We start from the raw sequence: 25,681 nt of genomic DNA, 5'->3' as shown, positions 1-25,681 counted from the left end.
TCTGGTCGCCTGGTGCTGCTGCACAAGAGGGAGTACTAGTGATGTCAGCGTGCTCCAACTGGGGGGCACCCTGACAGAGGGGAGCCAGGGGTACAGTATCCCCTGCGCTCCCCCCAATCTGTCTATGCCTGTTCCCGGTTCAGACCCAGCAGTGCTTGGAAGGCTTTGCTGAAGCTGGAAAGGCAGCACTGGGTACCATTGGGGATCATATTGCTCTTGCCATCTATAGATGTATCGAGAGTGATACAGTGACAAACAGCAGTAATCTTAGTTTCAGGGGCATAGTCAGAACTTTGGGGGCCCTGTAGCAACATTTTGAAGGAACTCCTGTCCAAATGCTTCTAAAGAGACACCTCTCCACAGCACTTGTTAATGTTATGCAGCATAGTAGTGCCCTAGTTCATTTTCTGAACCATAGTAGTGCCTCAGTTAATATTATTCCTCATAGTAGTGCCCTAGATCATTTTATATCACATTATGTCACATTGTAGGGCTGCCAGTACACATTATGCAACACAGTACCCCTGATTCACAGTATGACATACAGTGTTCTTAGCAGGCCATAACTATGTATGTGCTGAGTGTGCCACCACACATAGCACTGCAGGGTAGGGGGTGCTGTTGGCAGCACTTGTCAAATATCTGTTTAATTACTTTCACTTGTAGCTTCCCCCCTTTTTGAAGCCCAGTGTTTCCTGACCACCCCTGTCTCCTTCCCCCACTTCTTCCATCACTAATACCTATATAACATTCATCTACTTAACTTGAGAGCTCTTTGTTATTTAGAGGGAGATAAACTAAGCAATGATAAGAGTGGAGGAGTGAGCCAGTGGAGAAGTTGCCCATGGCTGGCAACCAATCAACATTGAAGTAACATTTCTAATTTGTATACTATCTGATTATACAAAGCAGCTGATTGATTGATTGATTGATTGATTGATTGATAGGCAATTTCTCCACTGGCTCACTTATTCACTGCTTAGTACATCTTCCCCTTATTCACACTGGGGCAGATTTATTAAGCTCGGTGAAGTGATAAAGTGGAAGGTGATAAAGGACCAGCCAGTCAGTTCCTGTCATTTTTCAAACCCAGCCTGTGACCTGGCAGTAAGGATCTGATTGGCTGGCCCTTTATCACTTTCCACTTTATCACTTCACCGAGTTTAATAAATCTGCCCCACTGTCCTTTATTACATTTCAAGATGCTGACATATCCAGGATTCTAACTCATTGCCTGTGGCGTTGCAGTCGGACACTCTATTCATTGAGCTATCTGCCCCTACATAGAAAGCTAGAGAATTCTAAGCTAGAGAATTCTAACTATTTCAAGCTTATCTTGTACTTAGTTAAAAAAAGATCAGCATTGCAGCTGAGCAGATCTATGTAGTGTGTGGCTGCAAGGGATAGGATGTATGGCTGCACACTTCCTAGATCTGGTCAATTGCAATGAAGAACATTTTTTTTACAAAGTGCAAGTTGATTCATATAGTTAGAAATATCATGTTATTTATGCAGGATCAAATAGCTCGATAAGTAGGGTGTTTGACTGGATTTAAACAGGTTATAGGTTTGAATCCTGGGTATGGCAGTATATTGAAATTTGAAATGTGTTATTTAATAAAGGATATTGCAACTGAATAACAGCAAGCTCTCAAGTTAAGTGCATGATTGTGGTATAAAAAGGACTTGTGTCCAAATTTTGTCATGCCCCTTCCCCAGAAATGCAAGTGCCTTATGTCCCTATTGGAAAAATGAGAGGGGGAGGGGGGGGGGGGGATTCTCTTTCTGTCTCAGAGCACCAAAATGTTTATTTACATTTATGGTTCCCATTTTATACTATGCCACATGACTGTGCCCCCTGTTCTTATTATGCAACACTATAGTGTCTGCACTTCATGTTGTGCCAGATAACAGTGCCCCACTTTGAATTATGTAGCATTATAATGCCTACCAATTAATTTTATACCACATTGCAAAGAGCATACCCAGAGGCTTACCTAGATATATTGTAGGCCCCAAGGCAAAAGTCTCTAAGGGCCCCTATGTACCACCCAATGTACAGTTGAAACTCAGAATATTAGAATATCGTGCAAAAGTTAATTTATTTCAGTAATTCAACTTGAAAGGTGAAACTAATATATTATAGACTCATTACATGCTTGCAAAGTGAGATATTTCAAGCCTTTATTTGTTATAATTTTGATGATTGTAGGTTACAACTTAAGAAAACCCCAAATCCAAAATGTCGGAAAATTAGAATATTACATAAAATAAAATAAAAAAAGTACTTGAAAAGTATAATCATGCATATGTACTCAGTACTTGGTTTGGGCCCCTTTTGCATGAATTACTGCCTCAATGCAGCGTGGCATGGATTCTATTAGCCTGTGGCACTGCTGAGGTGTTATGGAAGACCAGGATGCTTCAATAGCGGCCTTCAGCTCTTCTGCATTGTTCGGTCTCATGTCTCTTATCTTTCTCTTGGCAATGCCCCATAGATTCTCTATGGGGTTCAGGTCAGGCAACTTTGCTGGCCAATCCAGCACAGTAATCCCACGGTCATTGAACCAGGTTTTGGTACTTTTGGCAGTGTGGGCAGGTGCCAAGTCCTGCTGGAAAATGAAGTCAGCATCTCCATAAAGCTTGTCTGCTGAAAGAAGCATAAAGTGTTCTAAAATGTCCTGGTAGACAGCTGCGTTGACTCTGGATTTAATAAAGCACATTGGACCAACACCAGCAGTTGTCATGGCTCTCCAAATCAACACTGTGAAAACTTCACACTGGACTTCAAGCATCTTGGATTGTGTGCCTCTACATTCTTCCTCCATACTCTGGGACCTTGGTTTCCAAATGAGATGCAAAATTTGCTCTCATCAGAAAAGAGGACTTTGGACCACTGAGCAACAGACCAGTTCTTTTTTTCTTTAGCCCAGGTAAGACGCGTCTGATGTTGTTTGTTGTTCAGGAGCGGCTTGACAAGAGGAATACGACATTTGAAGCCCATTTTTAGGATATGTCTGTGTGTGGTGGCTCTTGATGCACTAACTCCAGCCTCAGTTCACTCCTTGTGAAGCTCCCCCACACTCGCCTGACCTGAACCCCATAGAGAATCTATGGGGCATTGCCAAGAGAAAGATGACAGACATGAGACCGCTATTGAAGAATCCTGGTCTTCCATAACACCTCAGCAGTGCTACAGGCTGATAGAATCCATGCCACGCTGCAATGAGGCAGTAATTCATGCAAAGGGGGCACAAACCAAGTACTGAGTACTGTCACACTCAATGGAGATTGAGGTTTCCGACAACCGAGCTTGGGCTGGGAGGACAGCTGACTGTGTAGGAAGTAAACCAGGTAGTTGAATATAGTTCTTCCTCATGAGGTGGATGACTTGGCTGGATAGCATAAGAAAGAGTGAGAGAGCATAAGAAAGAGTGAGGACTCTGTAGTAGGATAACTGTATCTTTAATGAAGAAACAACTGTACACTGATACTTGAGGAATTGAAAGACACGGGAAAAAGAACTGGAGTCTATGATTAAATGACTTGAGGAATGGAGCTGATGATCACGGTTATTTGAGGAACTGAAAAGACTGCGGTTTGTGGTGGGTAGACGAGGCTGAAGGAGTCCGGGTTTCGAAGAACTGAAAGACTGTGGCTTGTGACTGATAGACGAGGTTGAAGAAGTCCGGGTTTTGAAGAACTGAAAGACTGTGGCTTGTGACTGATAGACGAGGTTGAAGAACTTTGACTTTGGCTAGAGCTTGGAAGGTGAGGCTGAAGAACTCAGATTCGGAAGAAACGAAGACTTTGGCTTGGGCTAGCGAGACACCCGCAGGAACCACCTATTTAGCACCCGAAGCCCCTTACCGACCAGGAGCCCTGTGAATGCCTTCACAAGTGGTGACGAGTTAAGCGACAGGACTACAGGAGCAATAGGTCACGGACTGAAGATAGCAACCGGAATCGGGGAACCAGGAGCAGCCTGGGAGCACAGAGCTGGAGCACCTTTCACAGGAAAGTAACTTGAAGCACTGGCACTCTCTCCCTGAGCCAGCCCCCTTTTATAAGGGAAGACTGCACCGGATTGGCTGGAAGCAGAGTGTGGATTCAATTGGCAGATCACAGGTCTCCAACATGGCCGTCCCTAGCACTGGGGACATTCTCAGCTGCAGCACTTTAGCCCAGCTCCAGTCCAGACTTCCTGAACAGAATCACTGCCAGAGGGCTCTACTGCAGCGACTACCTGCCGCAGCACCCAGTTCACCAGAGCCCGGCCCTTGACCTCCGGTAGCCACACACACGCCCAAGGACCAGCTGCACGCATTTCGCCTCCGCAATTGCGCTAACCACCAGGATGGAAACCCTCGGGAGACCGCACCAGGCGTAATGCTCCGGACACTGACAGTAACACCCCCCCCTTTTTAGGGTGGGCTCCGGACTCCCTCGAGCTTTCTCTCGGTTTTTGGCATGAAAGGCCCGGTCCAATCTTGGGGCATGAACGTCCTCTGCCGAAACCCAGGATCTTTCCTCTGTAGCATATCCCTTCCAGTCAATAAGATATTGGAGGTGACCATATCGTCTACGGCAGTCAAGGATTTTGTGAACCTCAAATTCTTCTCCTTGAGCAGCTTGAACCTTAGGAGGCTTAGGACGTGCAGCCCAAAAACGATTAAGTATGAGAGGCTTCAGTAAGGAGATGTGGAATGCATTAGGGATTCTCAAATAAGGCGGCAATGTGACCTTGTACGAAACTGGATTCAATACTTTTTCTATAGGATATGGTCCAATGAATCTCGGGGCAAATTTCCTAGAGGGGACTTTGAGTTTTAAGTTCTGAGTGGAAATCCAGACTTGATCTCCCACCTTGAGGCTAGGAACCGACTTCCGTTTTCGATCTGCGAAGAGCTTGTATTTATTGGATGTTTTGAGCAAAGCCTCCCCTCATGAACTTCTTCCCATGACTTAGAGAATTGTTGAAGAGCTAACTCTGCAGCAGGGACTTCGAGAGCAGGGAGTGGTTGGAAAACAGGAACACGTGGATGCAAACCATTATTCACATAAAATGGTGTGGAATTGGTAGCTGAATGATACAGATTGTTGTGAGCAAATTCAGCGAATGGGAGATAGTCCAACCAATCATCCTGAGAAGACATGAAGATTCGCAGGAAGGTCTCTAAATCTTGGTTCACTCTCTCAGTCTGGCCGTCCGATTGGGGATGGTATGTGGAAGAAAAATTAAACTTTATCCCAAGGGCCGAGTACAACGTTTTCCAGAATTTAGCCATGAGCTGAGGCCCTTGATCGGAAACAATCTCTTGTGTAAGACCATGTAACCGGAATATGTCTGATATGAATAGTTTCGACAGCTGTGAAGCAGATGGTAACCCTGAGAGCAAAACAAAGTGTGCCATTTTGGAGAACCGGTCCACAATGACCAAACTGGTGTCCCAAATTATGATTTTATAACTGATTTGCCAGCCTCCTCTAGAGGCTGGCAAATCAGTTCTAAAATTCATGGAGATGTGTGTCCATGGGACCGATAGGGGATGAAGCAGACCAGGTGGCGATCCTTTTGGGCCCTTATGTTGAGCGCACTTTGGACAGGCAGCTATGAATTCCAAAACATCCATCTTCAGATGAGGCCACCAGTAGGAGCGTTGGATGAATTTAAGAGTCTTGAGGCTACCCGCATGTCCTATACAAGGAGAGGTATGAGCCCATGTGAGCAGTCTTTTTCGAAGTTCCGGTGCAACAAAGGTTCTTCCCAGTGGAGGATGTGGAGCAGTATGAGTTGCAGCAAAAGAGGCAGGGTCCAGGATGAATTGTCTGTCTGGAAGATCTGTGGATTCATCCGAATTTAATGAACGAGATAGTGCATCTGCTTTCCGATTGAGAGAACCCGGACGATAACTGAGCTTTAAAGAAAAACGGGAGAAGAGTGCCCATCTGGCTTGCCGTGGGTTTAAACATCATGCGGTCTGAAGAGATAAAAGATTTTTGTGATCTGTGATTACAGAGATTGGGTGCTGAGCTTCTTCCAGCAAGTACCTCCACTCCTCAAAGGCAAGTTTTATTTGTCAGCAATTCTTGTTCCCCAATAGCGTAGTTTTGTTCCGCTGGGGAGAATCTTCGGGAAAAATAAGCACAGGGATTAGCTTTCTGATCCTTGAAGAACTGGGATAAGACGGCTCCCACTCCTACTGAGGAAGCATCCCCCTCACCTGAAAAGGACGACTGAGATCAGGTTGTCGAAGGATAGGAGCTGACAGGAAAGCCTCTTTCAGAAACGAAAAAGCTTGTAGTGCCTCAGGTGGCCAAACTGCTGGGTTAGACCCTTTTCGTGTTAGTGCTGTAACAGGAGTAATGATGGAGGAGTAATCTTTAATGAACTTTCAATAGAAATTGGCGAAGCCTAAAAAACGATGGATTTCCTTCAGAGTGACAGGAAGGGTCCAATCTCTGATTGCCTGGACTTTGGCAGGATCCATCTGTAATTCCCTCCCGGAAATGATGTAACCTAAAAAAGGGATGGAGAAAACCTCAAATGTGCACTTCTCCAGTTTGCAAAAGAGTCGATTTTCCCTTAGACGTCTCAAGACTTCTTTGACCTGTTCTCGATGGATGTTCAGATCTTTGGAAAATATCAGGATATCGTCCAGATACACAACCAGGATGTAGGTACCATAGGTGCAGCGGATGCAGCTGCTATGGGGCCCAGAGCTGAGAGGAACCACCTTCCCTGTCACAGTTACATGTGTTATATACGAGGGGTAGGTACCATAGGTGCAGGTGGTGCAGATGCTATGGTGCCTAGAGCTGATAGGGGCCCACCTTCCCTGTCATTGTTACATGTGTTATAGACATAAATAGGGGCCCTTACAAACTTATGCCTTGGAGCCTACAATATATCTAGTTATGCCCCTGGACCTGCTAGTTGTAATGTGGTATAAAATGAACTGGGGGCACTGTAATGTGGCATAATAGGAACTGGAGGACTGTAATGCGGCACAATATGAAGTGGATGCATTATAGTGAAGCATAACAGGAAGTGAGTACACTGTACTGTGGTATAATATAAACTGGGGCACTGTAATGTGGCGTAATATGAACTGGAGACTCAGTATGTCAAAATGTGAATTGGGGGCACTGTGTTACATAATATGAAATAGAGCACTACTAATGTTCATAAAATAAACTAGTACACTACTATGGGGAATACATGTTAAGGCACTACTAAGTATTAGAAAATTTTATATTGTAGGGCACTATTATGGGGCATAAAATTAACAACTACTGTGGAGAGGTCTCTTTAGAACCATTGGAACAGGGGCCCCTTCAAAATATTGCTACGGGGCCCACAAAGTTCTGGCTACACCACTGGCTAGAACAAGATAGTATGATATAATAGTTAAGAAATATTAAGACCAAAATTATTTGTCAATATATTAATGGGACAATAATATTTTTATGTTAATTGAAACAATATTATTTAATTATTGAGGAGGCACCAATTATATTGCACACAAAATAAATATGCTAGAACTAAAATGATCTATGTAAATAATTTCCTTCTAGGAATTTATCAATTCAACCAAGAAACCATATCCATCAGAACTGGAAATAATTGACATTAAAACCCGAGCAGAAGAGGCCAGAAATCAGATAAATGCTTCAATAAAAGAACTCACTGATGGTAAGTAACTGAATTTAACACCGCATATTGGGGGTGATTCCGAGTTGTTCGCTTGCTAGCTGCTTTTAGCAGCATTGCACACGCTAAGCCGCCACCCTCTGGGAGTGTATCTTAGTTTAGCAGAATTGCGAACGAAAGATTAGCAGAATTGCGAATAGAAATTTCTTAGCAGTTTCTGAGTAGCTCCAGACCTACTCACAAATAGCGATCAGTTCAGTCAGTTTCGTTCCTGGTTTGACATCACACACACGCCCAGTATTCGTCCAGCCACTCCCTCGTTTCTCCCGACACTCCCGCGTTTTTCTCTGAAACGCCTGCGTTTTTCCGCACACTCCCAGAAAACGGCCAGTTTCCGCCCAGAAACACCCACTTCCTGTCAATCACACTACGATCAGCAGAACGATGAAAAAACTTTGTTACGCCGTGAGTAAAATACCATACTTTTGTGCTAATTTACTTGGCGCAGGTTATATATATATATATTATATATATATATATATATAAGGTAATATACATTACGCATGTATATCTGTAGCGAAAAAAAATAACGAGCGAACAACTCGGAATTACCCCCTTTGGGGGTAATTCCAAGTTGATCGCAGCAGGAATTTTGTTAGCAGTTGGGCAAAACCATGTGCACTGCAGGGGAGGCATATATAGCATGTGCAGAAAGAGTTAGATTTGGGTGGGTTATTTTATTTCTGTGCAGGGTAAATACTGGCTGCTTTATTTTTACACTGCAAATTAGATTGCAGATTGAACACACCCCACCCAAATCTATCTCTCTCTGCACATGTTAAATCTGCTCCCCTGCAGTGCACATGGGAGGTCATTCCGAGTTGTTCGCTCGCAAGGCGATTTTAGCAGTATTGCACACGCTAAGCCGCCGCCTACTGGGAGTGAATCTTAGCTTCTTAAAATTGCGAACGATGTATTCGCAATATTGCGATTACAAACTTCTTAGCAGCTTCAGAGTAGCTTCAGACTTACTCGGCATCTGCGATCAGTTCAGTGCTTGTCGTTCCTGGGTTGACGTCACAAACACTCCCAGCGTTCGCCCAGACACTCCTCCGTTTCTCCAGCCACTCCCGCGTTTTTTCCGGAAACGGTAGCGTTTTTTCCCACACGCCCATAAAACGGCCTGTTTCCGCCCAGTAACACCCATTTCCTGTCAATCACATTACGATCGCCGGAGCGAAGAAAAAGCCGTGAGTAAAAATACTATCTTCATTGCAAAATTACTTGGCGCAGTCGCAGTGCGGACATTACGCATGCGCACTAAGCGGAAAATCACTGCGATGCGATGAAATTTACCGAGCGAACGACTCGGAATGAGGGCCATGGTTTTGCACAACTGTAACAAAATTCCTGCTGCGATCAACTTGGAATTACCCCCTTTGCATCCAACCTATGCTTTTACTTTTCTATAAGTCTCATACAGTGTAAAACTATCATAAATACACAATAGTAATGACTGAGATAAGCCCCTAGTTTGGTACAACAACAAAAAAAGGTCTTTGTAGAAGTAAGTAGGATTCTGTTTAAACACTTATGGGCCCTACACACTTGGCGATATTCTGAAAGATATGAACGATCTCGTTCATAAATGAACGAGAACTCGTTCATATCTTTCAGTGTGGAGACTTAAGCGATGAACGATGCGCGTCCCCGCGCTCGTTCATCGCTGGTCTCCCGTCGGCTGTGCATGCAGGCCAATATGGACGATCTCGTCCATATTTGCCTGCACTTCAATGCAGCCGCATGACGGGGGGAGTGAAGAAACTTCACTCCCCCCGTCACCGCCCCCCCGCCGCCGGGTCGCTCGTCGGCCGTATCGGCCGTCGGGCACCTCTCGCGGCACATCGCCAAGTGAGTAGGGCCCATTAGGGTGGTATTCAAATGATGTATCACGCCCAATCTCTTTTCTAGAGTGATCCTCGTTATCGCACATATGGCACCCATAGTTATCAGGTTTAGCTCCGTAAAGGGTTAGGGCGCCTTGCTACCCCGAGGGTAATGAGCAGAAATGATGATACCATGCCCCTCAGCAGAAACAGAACAGATGTGGAAGGGGGCGGAAATAATTGAATACCACCCTTATTGTTCCTTTGCATGGATTTTAATTCCCAGTTTGCAAAGTATTGCCACATACTGTAGTTCTGCATTATAAAACATTCTAAGAAATTACAATTTTTTTGCTATTACAGTGTAATAATTACACTCTTTGCTGCTGGTGCGATCAACTAATCCCCGCCTATGGGGGAGTGTATTTTAGCATAGCAGTACTGCGAACGCTTGTGCAGCCCTGCTGTGCTAAAAAAAGCTTCACGTTAAATAAGGGTAGCCCTGGACATACTTACTTACCCTGTGCGACGGATCCAGCGATGATTGGGCCGGCTTTGACGTCAGACATCCGTCCTCCGTTCTCCTGGACACGCCTGCGTTTTCCTTACCACTCTCCGAAAACGGGCGCCAACGGAGAGGTGACGCAATGGAACGCCTTCCTATTGTCAATCTTCTTGCGGTCGCCGCTACAACCGCTTTCTTCGTTTCCAACGTAGCGGGCAACGATGCGCGTGCGCAATGCGAACGCCGCACATGCGCAGATCCGACCCGATCGCACTGCTGCGAGGAAGTGCAGCGTGTGATCGGGTCAGAATGACCCCCAATCTTGGGTCTAGAACAGCGTGCAATAAAAATACATAAAGATGGAAAGATGGAAATCAGTGACAAAGTTCTGCTAGTATAATGATAACAAATAAAGCCAATTTAGAGGACTCTTCCTAAAAGTAAGGGGTATATTTACTAAAAATCGTATTTTCCCGAATGAGGTTAAAGTTCAATCGCGAATGACATCGAAAGTGTAAAACTGCAACTTTTTGAATTTATTACGACTAATTTACTAAGCTGTCGTATTCTGCATTTTCGTATTTACCGATGTCGATGTCATTCGTATTTTTTGGCAGTGTTTTACGGGAGTGAATTGTAAAACACTGCCGACTTTAACACAATGAATCTCGGCCGGATCTGCGAGATCCGTGCTGGGCTTCATTGTGCACCTTTCGTAAAATAAAAAACATTGTTAAAAATCTAAAAAAAAAATGCGTGGGGTCCCCCCTCCTAAGCAAAACCAGCCTCGGGCTCTTTGAGCCGGTCCTGATTGTAAAAATATGGGAAACAAAGTGACAGGGGTTCCCCCGTATTTTTAAAACCAGCACCAAGCTCTGCGCCTGGTGCTGGTGCAAAAAATACGGGGGACAAAAAGAGTAGGGGTCCCCCGTATTTTTTACACCAGCATCGGGCTCCACTAGCTGGACAGATAATGCCACAGCCGGGGGTCACTTTTATACAGCGCCCTGCGGCCGTGGCATTAAATATCCAACTAGTCACCCCTGGCCGGGGTACCCTGGGGGAGTGGGGACCCCTTCAATCAAGGGGTCCCCCCCAGCCACCCAAGGGCCAGGGGTGTAGCCCGAGGCTGTCCCCCCCATCCAAGGGCTGCGGATGGGGGGCTGATAGCCTTGAGAAAATGGAAAGAATATTGTTTTTTTCCAGTAGTACTACAAGTCCCAGCAAGCCTCCCCCGCAAGCTGGTACTTGGAGAACCACAAGTACCAGCATGCTGGAGAAAAATGGGCCCGCTGGTACCTGTAGTTCTACTGGAAAAAAATACCCAAATTAAAACAGGACACGCACACCGTGAGAGCAAAAGTTTATTTCACACATGTCGACACACACATACTTACCTATGTTCACACGCCGACCTCTGTCTACATGTCCAAGTAGAATCCACGTGTACCTGTGAATAAAATTATACTCACCTCAATCCAGTGTCCAGATTATAATCCACGTACTTGGCAAAAAAAAAAAAACGAACACCCGAACCAGGCGAACTGAAAGGGGTCCCATGTTTACACAGAGATGCTGGGCTTCCCCCAGAGACGGTCTCAGTGCGCTTTCGGCTCCTCTGCTATGACAGGAGCCGGGTGCTGTAGCAGAATTTCACACTGCAGCAGCTGGCTCCTGTCACTGCGGAGGAGCTGACATTTGGTGTCACCCCCTCCAGGTGGCACACCCAGGTGCGGGCCGCATCCCCTGCACCCGCCTTGTGACGCCACTGCGTGCAGTGCCTCCCCATGAAATGAGCATTGCCGCAAAGTGTCACAGAGTAAAGTATATTTTTACATTGTTTTTAAGAGGGTGCATGACTGCGATTTGGCCAAGCCTCCAGTACCCGGGCCCATCCCTGCTTTCAATAGCCCTGATGATTTCAGGTCTTGTGTAGAGTGGTCATTTAGGGGGCTATTTATTAATTTTTGCATTAAAGTCCAGGTAATTAGCATTTCTTATCACGGCATTATTTGCAATTTTGGGCTATTTCATGCCTCCCAACTGTACCGAATACAGTATGACAGTCCCATTTATTGGACACTGAACCGCTGTCCCTCCCACTGATCGCAGTGTCCCGCGGGTGAGGGGGGGCAGATTGAGAGAGCCAGTGATCACCGCTGCTCTGCAAAGCAGCTGGTGATCACTGGAGCAATGGGCACGCCCCCAAAATTACAGAAATTGGTGTTCGCTGTGCTAGGCCACACCCCTCCAACCGAGATCCTGCCCACTCCTCCTAGGACACCTCACATTTTTGGCCACGGTTGTGCCTCCGGCGCGGCTGGTCCCGAGTATCCGGCTTCAAATGTTATTTACTGATGGGCTCTGACCAAGCTTATTTAATGAGTATGGGCAGCTATCAGGCTATGAAAGGGGGGGGGGGCATACACACGACAGATCCGTGATTAAAATCTAAGCAATCTAGTCAGATTGCTTAGATTTTAAGCATGGATCTCTCCGTGTGTACCCCCCTTAAGAGCTGTCGTTTGCAATTAAAGGACTTCCATGGTTTATGTCCCAGCATCCTATCTGTACATGTATCTAGTGATTCAATTGGCTCCCTCTCAGCAGGAAAATGCGAAAGAAGCCCATAGGCATCTATAAGACCTGGAATCTATCGCATTCAAGGACTTGGTGCATATGTCCAAACCTCGGAAAATATTTCAGAGTTTTGCCTACATTTTTCGCCATGGTGCATCCCGCCCGATCTCTGCTGCAGTACCCCATTCTTAAATAGCCCCAATACTCCAAAAACAGCTTTTTTTCAGAGGATTTAGATTACCTAAAACTTCTAAAATAGTCAAGTGGAGGTGTTGCCCATAGAACCCAATCAGAAATGATCGCTAGAATGTGGTTGGTCGCTATGGGCAACACCACCACATGTCTCTTTTAGAAGCTTTAGTAAATCTACCCCAGTGTGTAGTATAATAATGTGCTCTTACAGAGAAATAATAGCCTACATTAGAGAAGTGTTTATAATTTATTTATTTATTAAGTTACTCGTGGTGCATATACACTGGCCGATATATCGGCAGTTTTTATTGAATGGACGATATATTACTGGTCCATCGGCCAGTGTGTATGAACGATGTGTCTGTGAAAGCAGTCGTTCACAGACATATTGCATTGGCCTTGCAGCATAGCCAATGACCAATATTTCTACCGATATATTGGTGCATTGCTGTGTGTGTGTAAGGGCGGTTGGCTGACCGCCCGTACACAAGCTGCAGCAGCCGGCGGTGATTGTTGGCTAAACTGGGCGGGCACATGTAAACGCCCGCCCAGTTCTAGACACTTCCTGGTTCGTCCATAAATATATCTGCAAATCAATTGATCTGCAGATATATCTACGTTGTGCTTTACAAATGAAAACAATAGTGATAAAGTAAAACTGGGTAATAACAGTCAGTCACAGAGGTAGAAATGCCGTGCTCGCAAGCTTACAATCTACTGTATAAGGAAATTGGCATTGATACACAAAATAGGTGTTACCTATTGCATAATGGTCCACCAGATTCCATAATGGTCCACCGGTTCTTGGTGGGCTGAATGATATGGTCACACAGCACTGATGGCCTGAGGTCAGGAGCATGGAAAAGTGAAGAAAGACAAAATATGTGAGGATATGTGTGTTTTAGCTTCTTTAATTTGTATTGTTATGTATCATCTACATTTTAATTTTTTGCAATTTTATTATTTTTTGCAATTATAATATTCATAGTTCAAACTGTATAAGATATGCAACATTATTGCAAGTTGTTTGTGCTGGGGACATGGGCCCTCATTTCGAGTTGTTCGCTCGCTAGCTGCTTTTAGCAAACGCTAAGCCGCCGCCCTCTGGGAGTGTATTTTAGCTTAGCAGAAGTGCGATCTAAAGGACGCAGCGCTGCTACACAAAAAGATTGTGCAGTTTCTGAGCAGCTCCAGACCTACTCCTAGCTTGCGATCACTTCAGTGTTTAGTTCCTGTTTTGACGTCCCGAACACGCCCTGCATTCGGCCAGCCACGCCTGCGTTTCCCCAGGCATGCCTACGTTTGTATCTGACATGCCTGCGTTTTTCCACACACTCCCAGAAAATGGTCAGTTACCTCCCAGAAACACCCACTTCCTGTCAATCACTGTGCGGCCAGCACTGTGACTGAAAAGCTTTGCTAGACCTTGTGTGAAACTACTTTGAATGTTGTGAAAGTACGTCGCGCATGCGCATTGCGCCGCATACACATGCGCAGAAGTGCCGCTTTTTTGCCAAAACGCCGCGCTGCGCACGAAAACAGCTAGCGAATAACTCGGAATGACCACCCTGAAGTACAAATATAGCATCAGCAAGAGGTCTAGGAAAATCTGACAATGTCTGGTATTGTAAATAATGTTTGATTTTTACAGGTCATATGCAGAATTTGTTGAGCGAGGGTTTGTTGAATGAGAATACTAACATGCTCATGCTTGGATCTGCATACTTCAAAGGTTGCTGGTTATATAAATTCAACGAATCTGAAACAAAAGAAGGAGTGTTCCACATTAACAAGGTACAAACAATATGTATTTCTCTCTTTGATAATTATTACAAACCTGCTTTACTTTCATGTACGAGTAATAAACATGTAGACAGTGGCTGGAAACAGGTGAAGTAAGATGCAGCACAGCACTAAGGTAGAGAGTGAAGCAAGAGTGTGTTATGTGGTGGGAAGAATGATATACAGGAGGATAGGAAATGAAGGAAGGAAGCAAGGAAGGAAGGAAGGACTAGAGCAGATAAGTGTGTGAGGTTGGGTTTAAATGATACCTAAGGTGCACAAATCATAAACATGAAAGTAAGTGTATTTGACATTTTATTAAAATCAATAGTAGAGGATTCACAGTGGTGGTCACTTCCCCTCCTCCTTTGAGTCAGTGGTGGTCAGCGGGGTCGCCCAGCTCACTATGCTGGCGGTCCTCGTTATTACAGAGGAGCCTTCCAGGCAGCCCCCCCCCCCCCCCCCCCCACACACACACACACACACACACCCCGGATCTCAGGCTCCCCCCGACCGGCACTCAGGCAGCCCACCCGCAGCCACACAGCACTTACCTCTGCGTCAGTGACCGCATTCTAACTTCTCCTCATGGCTGCCTTGAGCTCCACCTCTCTGTATGCAGTGTGTCATCATGATATCACATCGTGCATGAAGCGGAGCAGTGCGGGCTCCTCCCAGCTGCAAGTTAAGCCTCCTCTGAATAGTTGCACACCTGTCATAGGAGGCAGGCTGACAGATGGAGCAGTGCCGGGTGTGGGAGCTGCACCACACAAAAGAAAGCTGCATGTGGCTCGAGAGCCTCAGGTTGGGCACTGCTGGCCTGAGTCAGAAACTGGAGACAGACAGATAGAGGCAGTCAATTCAATTATTAGGGCCAGATTTAAATGATATCGCACCCGCTATCTCCCCTCTAAAGTGACGGGATATAGAGGAGCGATATGCAAATGTGTCCCGTTATTGCGCTGAACGCACTCATTACAGTCTGAAAACACCCTTGATGAAGTCTATCTGGACCTTCACAGACTGCGCCTCTCTAAAAAGATATGCATCATTTAAAAAAAAAAAAAAGTGTTCCTCAGTATTATTTTTTTAAACAAAGTTTTTTTTTCTTCTTTCCGCCTTTTGTGCTATTACAATTTAATTGACTTTAAATTAACTTTAAAAGTTTCACCTTTTATTGATTGTTTGTCCAGGATTATCCATTTTTACCGCGATTCATTTATTGTGTGCTATTTTAGCACTTTTATGTAATATACTTTTATTTGCTATATCTGTCGAAATAAATTCATACTTTTTTCTAATATGTCAGTCATAATTTTATAGATATCGAGACACCTAAGGTTGCTTTTATACCCTATCCTTTGTTTCATACCTTTTGAAATAAGGCACATCACCACCGCCTGAACCTTTTAGGGTTGAGCTGACACCCAGTTATCTGAATATTTTTTGCTTAAGCAAGCTTCATCCCCACTGGGAGTGTCCCACATGACTGCACCTTGCATAACTGTGTGATAAAGACAATTGTACTGTGGCACTGTTTACAACCCCCATACCTCATTACAGTCTGGTTTAGGTGCATCAAGCGCCTAAACCCGACTAAAGTAATAGGCGCGATCATGAAGAGAACCGTTTGGGCGCCCAAACGGATCGCTATACACGCATTTCAGCTCACTACCTCCGGAGGTAGTGAGTTGAAATGAAGATGTCGCGCCCATAGGCAGTAACATTAGAATACCGCCGGTGGGTGCAATATGGGGCGGGAGGGAATTCCGAACATTTGAATCATGCCCTTAGTGTCTTTACACTGCAGAGCTTACTTACAGCTGCACTCCATGGCCAGGCTCCTTAGAGTAGACATACACTGCACAATAAAATCACAAGAAGCAGAGGCGTAAGTTTATGAGACGCGTCTAAAGTCAAAATAGTGATTAGTGCTCCCCACCTAGACACATACACACATTTATTCATTACTAACACCCAGTCCAGACACACCCCTCATTATTCACTAGTACCAGCACCCCTGCAGCACTGAGACATTCCTCCTGGCCCTTAATTCACAACCAACACCCAAGCAGCACGTTCCCCCATACACCTCAACACCTTCCTCCGTACACTCCAACACCCAGACACCTTCACCCCTACACCCCTCATATATTACAACAACCAGACAGCCCTCCTCTCATATACTACAGCAACTCACCCCACCTTCCTTGTACACTCCAACACCCAGACATCTTCCCCCATACATTCCAACACCCAGACACCCCCTCTCATACACTCCAACACCCAGACACCTTTCTCCATACACTCCGTACACTCCAACACCCAGACACCCCCCTCTCATACACTCCAACACCCAGACATCTTCCCCCATACACTCCATCACCCAGACATCTTCCCCCATACACTCCAACACCCAGACACCTTCCTCCACACACTTCGTACACTCCAACACCCAGACACCTCCTCTCATACACTCCAACACCCAGACACCTTCACCCCTAAACTCTAATACCCAGCCTTCCCTCATACACTCAAACACCATGCCCCCCTTCCTCAAATATTACAACAACCAGACAGCCCTCCTCTCATATACTACAGCAACTCACCCCACCTTCCTCATACACTCCAACACCCAGCATGCCCCCTCATACACTAAAACACCCAGACACCTTCCTTATGCACTCCAACATCCAGCATCCCCTCTCATATAGTACAGCCCCCAGCCCCCCTTCCTTATACATCCCAATACCCAGCACCCCCCCCCCCCCCGCTACACTAAAGCACCCAGTCTCACTTCCTCATACATTCCAACACCCCCCTTATTCACTACAGCATCCAGCCCCCCTTCCTCATACACTCCAACACTCAGCATTCTCCCTTCATACACTACAACACCCAGCACCCCCATCATGCAATACAGCACCCAGCACACCCCTCATGCACTACAGCACCCAATCCCCTTACCTCATTCACCCCAACAGCCCCCTCATACACTCCAACAACCCCCTCATACACTATTCAACCCAGCCCCCCTTTCTCATACACCCCAACACCCTACACCCCCCCTTATACACTACAGCACTCAGCACCCCTTCCTCATACATGCCAACCCCCAGCACTCCCCTCATACACTACAGCACCCCCCCCCCCCTCCTCATGCACCCCAACACCCAGACAGCCCTCATACACTTAGATTGTTGAACAAGATGAATGTATTTATGAAAGAGCAGAAGTTTGCATTGGCTGATGCGTATAGTTGGGAAGAGTAAGAGGGTTCCTCAAAATAAATAAAATAAATAAAATAATATAATAGCATTGTGCATCCGGTGTGATTCCACATTGACGTATAATGTAAACAAATGTATGCAAAGTTTATGCAGAACTAGGGCTGCTTAGGAAAAATAATAAATAAGAACAACTATGGTTGCATTTATGATCAGATGCAAGGAGCATAATTAAGGACCATAGACTTATATAAAATGTTGTGGGATAGTGAATGAATTAGCACATGACTTTGGAAGGAATTCAGCTTCCACTATAGTTAGCACAGTGCAGGGTGGAGATGCAGTCAGACCAGTCAAACAAAACATCTGAGCTAATTAGTTTTATATAGGGAGGAAAGAGCTCTCAGGCTCACCGTGAAAAGTACACAAGACACCCACAGTTTAAAGAGATGAGTCCGTTCTTTCATGTAATGTGGCAACTTAGCAGCTGGCGATCAATGGACAATGGGCCTAGTTCAGACCTGAATGCTGTTGTGTGAAATCGCACAGTGGCCGATTATCAAACGACTGCGCATGCATACAGATCGCAATGCACAGGCACAAGGTCAAACTGCAAAAAAAAAATCCTGCATCTTTTTTGATCACTAGGCACACGCAAGTTGATTGACAGGAAGCGTACATTTGGGGTGGTAACTTGACGTTTTCTGACAGTGTCAAGAAAAACTCAGGCGTATCCAAGCGTTTTTAGGGAGGATGTGGGTCAGCTCCAGCCCGATCAGCCTGATTTTCCGCACTGTAGGAGTAAGTCCTAGGCTACGCACAGACTGGAAAAATCATTAGATGGAGAATGAGTTCTGAACGGATTTTGCCGCTGACCGGCGTTTGTGAATCTTTTCGCACAGCATACGCAGACTTGCACCTGGTGGTGGGAGAGAGATCCGATGCTGCATACTAGGACACAGCTTAGATCACTACTGCAGCAGGACGCGTCTGCTTGTAATAGACACCTCCTGCTGCATTACCATACAACAGGGGTGGGGAACCTTTTTTCTACCGAGGGCCATTTGGATATTTATAAAATCCTTCGGGGGCCATACAAAAATTCTCAACTTAAAAAATTACCCTGCCCCCCAGTAGGTCTGCCCCTTAGAGGTACTGTGTGTGCGCGCCTCGCAACAAAAAAATGGGTGTGGCCAGTTAAAATGGGACGTGATACACATATGCCCCCAATAGTGCGGTGCCAGATCCACAATTGCCCCCACAGTGCCAGGTATACAAATGCCCCCACAGTGCCAGGTGTACAAATGCCCCTCACAGTGCCAGGTATACAAATGCCCCTCACAGTGCCAGGTATACAGGTGCCCCCACAGTGCCAGGTATACAAATGCCCCTCACAGTGCCAGGTATACAGATGCCCCCACAGTGCCAGGTATACAGATGTCCCCACAGTCCCAGGTATACAGATGCCCTCACAGTGCCAGGTATACAGATGCCCTCACAGTGCCAGGTATACAGATGCCCCCCACAGTGCCAGGTATACAGATGCCCCCACAGTGCCAGGTATACTGATGCCCCCACAGTGCCAGGTATACTGATGCCCCCACAGTGCCAGGTATACAAATGCCCCCACAGTGCCAGGTAGACAGATGCCCCCACAGTGCCAGGTATACAAATGCCCCCACAGTGCCAGGTAGACAGATGCCCTCCCCCCTCCCCTCCGTGCTGCTTACCTTGGGACACGGAGGAGAGCACGGCTGTCAGGTGAAAGCGGCGGCGTGTAGTACTTCAAACCAGCCGCCGGTTCGAGAGCCAATCAGAGCTCGCGGACCGGCAGCCGCGGCTCCTGATTGGCTGCCGGTCCGCGAGCTCTGATTGGCTCACGGACTGGCGGCTGGTTTGAAGTACTACACGCCGCCGCTCTCACCCAACAGCCGCGCTCTCCTCCCTGTTCAACTTCTGACAGCTGAGACACGCTGCCGCCGGACTGAGCGGCAGCGTGTCTCACTGACACAAACTGGTGGGCCGGACCAAACGGTTCCCCACCCCTGCCATACAAGGAAGCAGCAGTGAGAGCAACTCCAACCATATCTGATTGAGCCCTTTAATCCCTGTACACACAGGGAGAGATACAGTATGTGCTGACCGATCTATCAGTGACCGCTCAGCACACATCTCTCCCCAGCTCAGCACACAGCGCGATGTGTGCTGAGCAAGGGGGGCGGATGGGGGGGGGGGCTCTCATTTCACCCACCGACAATAGCGACCCGCGCACCCAGGGGCGGGGGGAGGGGCGCATCGCTATCGCTGTGGGGCAATCTACTCAGATTGCTTAGAATTTAAGCACTGATGTCTCTGTGTGTGCCCCCCTGTAGGTTTCCTTAGTTTAAAAATGGCAGGTCTTTTTGGACTGCGATGTTATTCCTAAACATGGTTAATGTTTAAGTCATGTCAGTTGAACTTTGCAAAATAAAAACAAATACTGTATACATTTTTATTTGCAATTGTAGTTTTTTGTGTTAAAACCTATACCTGGAATCCTGCTGGCTGCAATTTTTGAGTGGTGAATTAATGCTGAAGCAAAAACCACAAAGTATTTATTTGTGGTGTCTATAAAAAAAATCTTAACATTTCAATTAAAAACACTCTTTTGACCATTATAGTTCAATTTTAATTGACATCTTAGAATAAAAGTCTAATGGTATTTTCTGAAAATACAAAGTCTGAAAATGCAAAGTCTACTGAAAAAAAGAAAAAAGAAAAGAAAAGTGGTATCATTTGTGTAAGTACCGCATTAAAAAATTGTGGATATTGATATTGGACTGTGCCAAAAAAAAAAAAAAAAAATGGGTGAGAAAAACACATGGGACAGAAAACCCTTAGTAGTGAAGGGGTAAGAAAGGTGTTGGTCCCCGTGGGTGGTGTGACAGGTGCCAGACCGGCTGGTCGACTTGATAGTCAGTTGGACTGTGTTAGCTAGGGATCCCCAAGAAATTGTTTGTGTCATCCTGACAATTATGCCAAAGAAAGTATTGAAGGTGTCAGTATCATATATAATAATATAATAAAATAAATAATAAAGTAAATAATAAACTCTGTCCTCAGGATTCCAAATAGTTCATGTTTTCCAGGTGAGTATTTGGGCTCCTGATCTAATGTAATCACTTACAATTTGTGAGTTCTAATATCATGACACCATGCGGTATATTTACTAAAATTCTTATTTTTCTGAATGAGGTTAAAGTTCAAACTAGAGATGAGCGGGTTCGGTTTCTCTGAAACCGAACCCGCACGAACTTCATGTTTTTTTCACGGGTCCGAGCAGACTCGGATCCTCCCGCCTTGCTCGGTTAACCCGAGCGCGCCCGAACGTCATCATGACGCTGTCGGATTCTCGCGAGACTTGGATTCTATATAAGGAGCCGCGCGTCGCCGCCATTTTCACACGTGCATTGAGATTGATAGGGAGAGGACGTGGCTGGCGTCCTCTCCATTAGAAATTAGATTAGAAGAGAGAGAGAGATTGTGCAGAGTCAGACAGAGTTTACCACAGTGACCAGTGCAGTTGTTGTTAGTTAACTTTTATTTATTTTAATATATATCCGTTCTCTGCTATATCCGTTCTCTGCCTGAAAAAAAACGATACACAGCAGCAGCCAGTCACACAGTGTGACTCAGTCTGTGTGCACTCAGCTCAGCCCAGTGTGCTGCACATCAATGTATAAAAGGCAAAGCTTATAATAATTGTGGGGGAGACTGGGGAGCACTGCAGGTTGTTATAGCAGGAGCCCCCAGGAGTACATAATATTATATTAATTTAAAATTAAACAGTGCACACTTTTGCTGCAGGAGTGCCACTGCCAGTGTGACTAGTGGTGACCAGTGCCTGACCACCAGTATAGTAGTATATTCATTGTTGTATGTATTGTATACTATCTCTTTATCAACCAGTCTATATTAGCAGCAGACACAGTACAGTGCGGTAGTTCACGGCTGTGGCTACCTCTGTGTCGGCAGTCGGAACTCGGCAGGCAGTCCGTCCATCCATAATTGTATTACAATATATACCACCTAACCGTGGTATTTTTTTTTCTTTCTTTATACCGTCATAGTGTCATACTAGTTGTTACGAGTATACTACTATCTCTTTATCAACCAGTGTACAGTGCGGTAGTTCACGGCTGTGGCTACCTCTGTGTCGGCAGTCGGCAGGCAGTCCGTCCATCCATAATTGTATTATTATTATAATATATACCACCTAACCGTGGTTTTTTTTCCATTCTTTATACCGTCGTCATAGTGTCATACTAGTTGTTACGAGTATACTACTATCTCTTTATCAACCAGTGTACAGTGCGGTAGTTCACGGCTGTGGCTACCTCTGTGTCGGCAGTCGGCAGGCAGTCCGTCCATCCATAATTGTATTATTATTATAATATATACCACCTAACCGTGGTTTTTTTTCCATTCTTTATACCGTCGTCATAGTGTCATACTAGTTGTTACGAGTATACTACTATCTCTTTATCAACCAGTGTACAGTGCGGTAGTTCACGGCTGTGGCTACCTCTGTGTCGGCAGTCGGCAGGCAGTCCGTCCATCCATAATTGTATTATTATTATAATATATACCACCTAACCGTGGTTTTTTTTTCCATTCTTTATACCGTCGTCATAGTGTCATACTAGTTGTTACGAGTATACTACTATCTCTTTATCAACCAGTGTACAGTGCGGTAGTTCACGGCTGTGGCTACCTCTGTGTCGGCAGTCGGCAGGCAGTCCGTCCATCCATAATTGTATTATTATTATAATATATACCACCTAACCGTGGTTTTTTTTCCATTCTTTATACCGTCGTCATAGTGTCATACTAGTTGTTACGAGTATACTACTATCTCTTTATCAACCAGTGTACAGTGCGGTAGTTCACGGCTGTGGCTACCTCTGTGTCGGCAGTCGGCAGGCAGTCCGTCCATCCATAATTGTATTATTATTATAATATATACCACCTAACCGTGGTTTTTTTTCCATTCTTTATACCGTCGTCATAGTGTCATACTAGTTGTTACGAGTATACTACTATCTCTTTATCAACCAGTGTACAGTGCGGTAGTTCACGGCTGTGGCTACCTCTGTGTCGGCAGTCGGCAGGCAGTCCGTCCATCCATAATTGTATTATTATTATAATATATACCACCTAACCGTGGTTTTTTTTCCATTCTTTATACCGTCGTCATAGTGTCATACTAGTTGTTACGAGTATACTACTATCTCTTTATCAACCAGTGTACAGTGCGGTAGTTCACGGCTGTGGCTACCTCTGTGTCGGCAGTCGGCAGGCAGTCCGTCCATCCATAATTGTATTATTATTATAATATATACCACCTAACCGTGGTTTTTTTTCCATTCTTTATACCGTCGTCATAGTGTCATACTAGTTGTTACGAGTATACTACTATCTCTTTATCAACCAGTGTACAGTGCGGTAGTTCACGGCTGTGGCTACCTCTGTGTCGGCAGTCGGCAGGCAGTCCGTCCATCCATAATTGTATTATTATTATAATATATACCACCTAACCGTGGTTTTTTTTCCATTCTTTATACCGTCGTCATAGTGTCATACTAGTTGTTACGAGTATACTACTATCTCTTTATCAACCAGTGTACAGTGCGGTAGTTCACGGCTGTGGCTACCTCTGTGTCGGCAGTCGGCAGGCAGTCCGTCCATCCATAATTGTATTATTATTATAATATATACCACCTAACCGTGGTTTTTTTTCCATTCTTTATACCGTCGTCATAGTGTCATACTAGTTGTTACGAGTATACTACTATCTCTTTATCAACCAGTGTACAGTGCGGTAGTTCACGGCTGTGGCTACCTCTGTGTCGGCAGTCGGCAGGCAGTCCGTCCATCCATAATTGTATTATTATTATAATATATACCACCTAACCGTGGTTTTTTTTCCATTCTTTATACCGTCGTCATAGTGTCATACTAGTTGTTACGAGTATACTACTATCTCTTTATCAACCAGTGTACAGTGCGGTAGTTCACGGCTGTGGCTACCTCTGTGTCGGCAGTCGGCAGGCAGTCCGTCCATCCATAATTGTATTATTATTATAATATATACCACCTAACCGTGGTTTTTTTATACCACCTAACCGTGGCAGTCCGTCCATAATTGTATACTAGTAAACTATCCAATCCATCCATCTCCATTGTTTACCTGAGGTGCCTTTTAGTTCTGCCTATAAAATATGGAGAACAAAAAAGTTGAGGTTCCAAAATTAGGGAAAGATCAAGATCCACTTCCACCTCGTGCTGAAGCTGCTGCCACTAGTCATGGCCGAGACGATGAAATGCCAGCAACGTCGTCTGCCAAGGCCGATGCCCAATGTCATAGTACAGAGCATGTCAAATCCAAAACACCAAATATCAGAAAAAAAAGGACTCCAAAACCTAAAATAAAATTGTCGGAGGAGAAGCGTAAACTTGCCAATATGCCATTTACCACACGGAGTGGCAAGGAACGGCTGAGGCCCTGGCCTATGTTCATGGCTAGTGGTTCAGCTTCACATGAGGATGGAAGCACTCAGCCTCTCGCTAGAAAACTGAAAAGACTCAAGCTGGCAAAAGCACCGCAAAGAACTGTGCGTTCTTTGAAATCCCAAATCCACAAGGAGAGTCCAATTGTGTCGTTTGCGATGCCTGACCTTCCCAACACTGGACGTGAAGAGCATGCGCCTTCCACTATTTGCATGCCCCCTGCAAGTGCTGGAAGGAGCACCCGCAGTCCAGTTCCTGATAGTCAGATTGAAGATGTCAGTGTTGAAGTACACCAGGATGAGGAGGATATGGGTGTTGCTGGCGCTGGGGAGGAAATTGACCAGGAGGATTCTGATGGTGAGGTGGTTTGTTTAAGTCAGGCACCCGGGGAGACACCTGTTGTCCGTGGGAGGAATATGGCCGTTGACATGCCAGGTGAAAATACCAAAAAAATCAGCTCTTCGGTGTGGAGGTATTTCACCAGAAATGCGGACAACAGGTGTCAAGCCGTGTGTTCCCTTTGTCAAGCTGTAATAAGTAGGGGTAAGGACGTTAACCACCTCGGAACATCCTCCCTTATACGTCACCTGCAGCGCATTCATAATAAGTCAGTGACAAGTTCAAAAACTTTGGGTGACAGCGGAAGCAGTCCACTGACCAGTAAATCCCTTCCTCTTGTAACCAAGCTCACGCAAACCACCCCACCAACTCCCTCAGTGTCAATTTCCTCCTTCCCCAGGAATGCCAATAGTCCTGCAGGCCATGTCACTGGCAAGTCTGACGAGTCCTTTCCTGCCTGGGATTCCTCCGATGCATCCTTGCGTGTAACGCCTACTGCTGCTGGCGCTGCTGTTGTTGCCGCTGGGAGTCGATGGTCATCCCAGAGGGGAAGTCGTAAGCCCACTTGTACTACTTCCAGTAAGCAATTGACTGTTCAACAGTCCTTTGCGAGGAAGATGAAATATCACAGCAGTCATCCTACTGCAAAGCGGATAACTGAGTCCTTGACAACTATGTTGGTGTTAGACGTGCGTCCGGTATCCGCCGTTAGTTCACAGGGAACTAGACAATTTATTGAGGCAGTGTGCCCCCGTTACCAAATACCATCTAGGTTCCACTTCTCTAGGCAGGCGATACCGAGAATGTACACGGACGTCAGAAAAAGACTCACCAGTGTCCTAAAAAATGCAGTTGTACCCAATGTCCACTTAACCACGGACATGTGGACAAGTGGAGCAGGGCAGGGTCAGGACTATATGACTGTGACAGCCCACTGGGTAGATGTATGGACTCCCGCCGCAAGAAC

The 25,681-nt window shown here is 45.6% G+C and overlaps 1 protein-coding gene and 1 long non-coding RNA gene across 4 annotated transcripts in view; one reads left to right on the top strand and one right to left on the bottom strand.

The window, feature by feature from the left end:
- The window catches only part of LOC134927914 (uncharacterized), a 31,714-nt gene extending 18,054 nt beyond the window's left edge, over nucleotides 1-13,660 (bottom strand). Inside the window, exon 1 of the long non-coding RNA XR_010177773.1 lies at nucleotides 13,577-13,660. This is a non-coding gene — a long non-coding RNA (uncharacterized LOC134927914). The remainder of the gene's footprint in view (nucleotides 1-13,576) is intronic.
- The window catches only part of LOC134927913 (serpin B5-like), a 201,677-nt gene that overhangs the window by 131,303 nt on the left and 44,693 nt on the right, over nucleotides 1-25,681 (top strand). For all 3 annotated transcript variants that reach the window (XM_063923028.1, XM_063923029.1, XM_063923030.1), the window contains exons 4-5: nucleotides 7,579-7,696; nucleotides 14,469-14,611. In XM_063923028.1, coding sequence (XP_063779098.1) covers nucleotides 7,579-7,696; nucleotides 14,469-14,611 — 261 coding nt within the window. The remainder of the gene's footprint in view (nucleotides 1-7,578; nucleotides 7,697-14,468; nucleotides 14,612-25,681) is intronic.

This window comes from Pseudophryne corroboree, chromosome 5, assembly GCF_028390025.1.
Source record: "Pseudophryne corroboree isolate aPseCor3 chromosome 5, aPseCor3.hap2, whole genome shotgun sequence".
Lineage (NCBI taxonomy): Eukaryota > Metazoa > Chordata > Amphibia > Anura > Myobatrachidae > Pseudophryne > Pseudophryne corroboree.
The sequence above is the reverse complement of the archived record's forward strand: the minus strand, read 5'-3'. Positions and strand labels throughout refer to the sequence as shown.